At 37.3% G+C, this 5,677-nt stretch overlaps 2 protein-coding genes across 2 annotated transcripts in view; both read right to left on the bottom strand.

The window, feature by feature from the left end:
• Nucleotides 1-987: 987 nt before the first annotated feature.
• On the bottom strand, nucleotides 988-2,267 carry gpr65 (G protein-coupled receptor 65). The gene has a single exon (XM_005477420.3). The coding sequence runs from the start codon at nucleotides 2,254-2,256 to the stop codon at nucleotides 1,315-1,317; it is 942 nt and encodes a 313-aa protein (XP_005477477.1). The 5' UTR covers nucleotides 2,257-2,267; the 3' UTR covers nucleotides 988-1,314.
• A 2,372-nt stretch (nucleotides 2,268-4,639) lies between these two features.
• LOC100689737 (B2 bradykinin receptor) overlaps nucleotides 4,640-5,677 on the bottom strand; it is a 4,417-nt gene continuing 3,379 nt past the window's right edge. The window contains exon 2 of the mRNA XM_005477167.2: nucleotides 4,640-5,677. This exon is cut by the window's right edge and continues 1,382 nt beyond it. The gene's annotated coding sequence lies outside the window, so the exon portion shown is untranslated.

Raw genomic sequence — 5,677 nt, 5'->3', positions numbered from 1 at the left:
TGTTTATATTGTTCTATATATATTTTCCTGTTTAGTCTTGTTCTCAGTTCCTGGCTGCTTTAGAGGTTTTTTTTAAAGGCTCCTATGTCAATTCCCCTGTAACAAACTCATCTGTATCTGTTTCCCTGTTATCACGTTTCACCAAGTACCTTACTGTAAAACAATTTCCTGTCAGTGTTACAAGATTCGTTTAGGCTTTGGTTGTGTGCTATTTCAGCAAATTATGAAAATGAACAAGCTTGCTACACTGGCAGTGTGTTTCACTTTTCCTCACAGTTACATTTCCTGATATTGTCTACCACGAAAAAATGTGAAAAGTTGCAAATACAACTTTTCCTAAGTACTCTAAATTCTCAGTTATATTTCGTTGAAGTTGCAACATAATAGAAAATCCTACAGTCACATTTTTATTGCAATGGAATTATTTGACAGGGGCTAGTTAAAAAATTAAGGTCCAATGCTGAACATATATCATAAGGCTAAAACTTTATAGTATTCCTTTAAACCATAAAGTCATATTAACAAAGTTCTACTTACTCTGTATCAAGTTGTATTTCCACTCAAATTTCTATAAATTCTTAGAATAAAACCAATAAAACAGATGAAAGGCTGACGTGTTCTGTTTCTTCGTCTGCACCGCTTAATCGATCTGCTAGAAAGAAGAGGAAGGGTCAGCAGTTGCTGCATTTTATCCTTAACAACTGTATCATTTACTGGGCGACAGGATATGACAAAACAAACTACAGGACCAGGTGATTTTAATTTAAGCCCATATGAAAGTGTGTGTCTCTGTTCGGCGTGTCAACAGACATGAACTCAGGTAGAGGTGATTCCAATAATCGTCCCATAAAGTGATAGATGTCTTTTCAGCTAGTTGTTTGAACAGCGCAGATATGGCTTTATGGTTTTGTTTCAATGACTGCACGCTCTAAAAGAACAGGTGCTTTTATTTATTAGTATCTCATGGAAGCATGAATAGCTGTCAAGTGTTATAAATACAAGAGGTTAATTCCACAGTGTGCTTCTCTTTGTGCAAAAATACACTCAAATATTCAAGTGCAGTGATACACAATAATACTGAACACTGGATCAAAATGAAACCATTAACACCAAAGCCAAATATTTCATATTACACAAATTACAGTTAAAATTAAACATCACCTTAAAGACAAAGATACAGAAGAAATACAAACAATAATTAATATGCCTAAACTTAGTTCACGTGTAGGTTACATGTAGGTTGCACAGCCGCAAATAATAATTAGATTTTCATTATATTTACATTTTATGTTAAAAGAAGGGGAAAGAAATCATTCAAACAGAGCTATCACTGTGCTTTCTACGCATAAAAAACCCCCTCACGATTTGTGCAGTTTTCTTAATCTCTGTCTTTGCGCTCTCATTGATTAGACAGTATATTATAGGATCCAGTGTACTGTTTAGCGTTGTGGTGGCAACTGTCACCATGAATGCACTTTTGAGCTTAGTTGCCCAGACGCAGGTCCCAGGCTCCAGTATAGCCCTGAGCAGCATGACCAACTGGTAGGGCATAAAAGACACTATGTAGGTTAGAAGGAGTAGCAACAACAGCCATTCCACTTTCCTGCGCTCTTCCACTTGGATGGAGGTGTTCCGTTTGAGAGAGAGCATGATGTTATGATAGCAAAAAGTCATGATGAAGGTAGGAACCAGGAAACTCAAGGCGAACCTTGTAAGGGCAACAGTGGCATCTTCTTGTGTCATGGGTATCTGCTGATCACACAAGTATCTTGAAGCTTGCAGTGCCCCCATGTGGTGAAGTAAGACAATGTGGATGGCAATCTCCAAAGCCCAGACAGCTATACTCACAAGCACTGCTGTCCTCACCTCCCTGACCCGGTTAAAGTGGAGTGGGTAGACCACTGCCAGATAGCGATCAGCACAGATGCAGCAAAGGAGACCAGAACCAACAAAAAAGCTGTTGTACATGATTACAGCCATGAGGTTGCAAAGTCCGTCACCTATGTGTTGCCCCGTGGCCTGTACTATCCAAATAGGCAGAGTGACTGTGTAGAGTAGGTCAGAAATGCACAGGGTGACAAGATAGACTGCCATGTTGTTCCCCTTCTTCATCAGTATCCAGGCCACATACAGAGACAGGGAGTTAGCTGGAAAGCCCACAATAAAAAAAAGAGAGTACGCCGTTGGATACATGTAGCTCTGCACCGAGGAGTTGGCCGTGCATGAGTTTGTGCTGTTGATGATCGCAGAGTCCATCCTGACACAGCGGTGACTAAAGCCCGAATGAGAAGCTCATGCTCACAGTGAAAGGAGATAAGATCTGAAAATGCAAATAATGGGGAAATGTTGTTGTGCTCAAAATAAAAACAGTGTTTGATGATTTCATTACGGAAGCTGTCCTGTTTTTACAGTACTGAGCAAAATGAGATCATCAAGTTTCTTAATTCCGTGTCTGAGCACAGGTGAATATAAAATCCCACAAATGCAACAGAATAAAAAAACTCTTCACAAGTAAATATTTGTGTTTTTTAAACCGCAGGACTGTTCTGAATGTGCCAAAATGTAGCATTTACTTTATTAGAGTGTCCCCATTCTATACACATTTGTATAACTTTCCAGGAACATATATTTGCATGTGATGGCGTTCTGCCACACTAATTAAAGTACTAAAAAGCACCACTGAACGACACATGAAATCATTCCTGCCCGTCGCCATCTCCCTGTAAAACTCACTGCAACAGTTACATCCTTTTTGCACACGATCTTTTCTACTCTGTAATATTCCTCTTAACATTCTCGATATTTATTTATAATCACCTCTGTCCATCCTTGATATTTATTATTGAGTGATTTGTATATATTGTGCTATTTCTAAAATTTCTTAAATCTGTAAGATATTGTATTGTTAAATAGTCTAGTCTGTTTGGAGCAACTGTAACCCACATAACTTCCATAGGGATTAATAAAGTATGCTGATTCTGATTGATTAATTCAACTTCTAAAAGTGAAAAAGTAAATAGGAATATTGAGTTTATTTAAGTCTAAATTTTAATTTTAATAAAGGTGCTCAGCTTGAATCAGTAAAGTAGAACATGAAAAAAATTCTATTTTCTGTTGCCTATATTGTAGAGTGTGACTTTACTTATAAACAGGAAAATGAGTAGGGAAGAGGTTTGTGGGATTCAGCAGGCCCTAAAATCAGATTTGCTCAATGTGGAAAAAAGATTCACAACTCACAATAATTTCTATTGTGGGCTCCAGTAAATTTTCTTAGTGTACAGGCTGCGATCAGCTGACCTGCTGCTCTTTGTGGACGTACACAAGTGAATTCAACAAGATGTCAGCAGATGTTTCGTGAGTTGTCCTGTATTATTTCCATCCTCTACACTGACAGTACACTGACTGTTTATGCTGTCTTTTTTCTAGATGGTATAAAGTTGATATGAAGGTGGAATTCATTGATTGAATCTAAGCATCATCAGCTTAACTTCAAATTCATCTCTGCTACACTTGATGTAACCTAACTCTGACCATGAAACCACAGCCACTTTGCACCACTCACACACTGCGCTTTACTGTGAATTCACCACAGTTTCCTGTGAAATATGGCAGCTGGACCAGCTGGAGCTAGCAGATACACAGTGCGACAACCTGCGTGCAAACAGTTTGCAATCGTTCTGGTACTGTGCCCAAAAAATAAATATAATAAATAAATAAATAAAAACACCAGGCCACTTTAACCCTTGACTATGGCACGCAGTGCTCCTTTTTTCTTTCTTTCTTTTTGTGCCACATACCCTGTTGATTAATAGGCGAACAGGACTGCTTTCATGTGTGACTGTTTAGGGCCCGCAGTGATGTAAAAAATAACACCCTTCAAATCTGTTAAACCAAAAACAACAAGCCTGTTGTGAAAATGTAAAAAGTAGAAAGAACAGATTTTTGTTTAAAAATGTAGGGAGTAAAAGTAAAGTACAGACACTGGAAAATTTCACTTAAGTACAGCAGCAAAGTATTTTGTTCTTTGTCACTTCCCACCTCTGGATATGGCAATGCGTGCTCTTGAGACAAAGCAGCCACAGGCAGCCCACTAACCACATAACTTGCATAGAGATCTGGCTGCTGCTTACCAAATAAAGGCTTGTTGGAGTTACTGCCATCCAGCGTATAAAACTCATGCCATCTCTGATTTGTGGCTATATCTGCTCTATTAATGTCCCATGTAGTGCGACACTGAGAAATTTAAATGTTGCAAAACTTAGGAAGTGCATTTTATTTATAGTGATTTTGCTGGCTTCTAATAACAGAATTTGACGTTGACATTGCACAGATATAAAATAAAGTAACTACAGACCACTTCAAAATCTGCAAAATGTTCATTTTTCCTAGTTAAATCATTGATCTTTGTTTAATTCCATACTTTTTGTCCACATCCTCATTTGTACTGCGTCACTGGCCCACCAGGGGGAGCTCATGCCACTGATTGAGCACAGCTACTTTTAGCACGGCCTCCTCAGCAGCGCACTGAACCTAAAGTATAGAGGATACAGACTTGTTTTTAAAAAGTATAAGACTCATGATGGACAGCTTAAAGAAGCATTAAAAATAACAAAGCAGAAACACACCACAGGGGACAACAGAAGTCTGTAAGGTTTTATTTATTTATTGTGCCTACAAATGATAATATTGAGTGAGTGTTACATTAAGATTGCTGTGAAAAAGAGGTATGCATTTCAGTGTCCAGCAGTGTTTGGTGATTTTAAACATTAAATAAACTACTTAAAGCATTGTAAATTGTACTTGTAAATTTAAAACCCTTGCAAATATCCACACAGACTTTCTTTTTGATGTAACATGAATAGAAACACAATATTTTAATGTAATGCAAAAAAATAAAAACAAAAAATCACTCTTTGAATTTTTTTAAGTTCATCACTAAAACATTCCAAGTCATTAGCAGTAAATCTGCATCATGCCACAGCACAGAGCACTCCAACTACATAACCACGCACATGCACACAAGTGAAGTGGAAAATCTAACCATGTAAATATTATGTTAATAGTATAAACACTGTTAAACTGCTGCCATCTATTTGTTTCATTATCTTAGCTTGTGTTTATCACATGTGCAATATAAAAGAAAGGTGGGAATGCCATTCAATTGTGTAGCAGGGTTATTATGGCATTAAATCCAAAATTGTGTCTAATAGACATCAATTAGAGGATGAGCAGTAGAATGGCACATTTGAAATTTGAGCCTCATATCCTGTCATGCTACGAATGTCAATAGGATGTCAAGAGAAAGCTATACTGGATCACTGGTTTTAAAGAACAACCACACCCTTGCTTGCCATTGAATTTTAACTTCATTGATATTTAGCACAGAAGAATGCTCAAATATGGCCTTAAATGTAATTGTATTTGTAATTATAATTATATAATTATATTTTTCAAAATGTGTCATCTAAACAGATAGGAGTTCATGGACGGTTGGTAAAACAAAAAAACTTGTTTGACAGCATGAGGTAATGTCTCCTGTTATTCACCCTCCTGTCAGAGTCGGATGAAACATGGAACTAAGCCCAAGACAATAAAAAGGTCCGACTGTGACTTTTTTTCCAACAGTGTATTTTCTTTAACTTCAGGAATGTTCCATGAATCCCATTTCAGACGATTT

Source organism: Oreochromis niloticus, linkage group LG19 (genome assembly GCF_001858045.2).
Source record: "Oreochromis niloticus isolate F11D_XX linkage group LG19, O_niloticus_UMD_NMBU, whole genome shotgun sequence".
Classification (NCBI taxonomy): Eukaryota; Metazoa; Chordata; class Actinopteri; order Cichliformes; family Cichlidae; genus Oreochromis; species Oreochromis niloticus.
The sequence above is the reverse complement of the archived record's forward strand: the minus strand, read 5'-3'. Positions and strand labels throughout refer to the sequence as shown.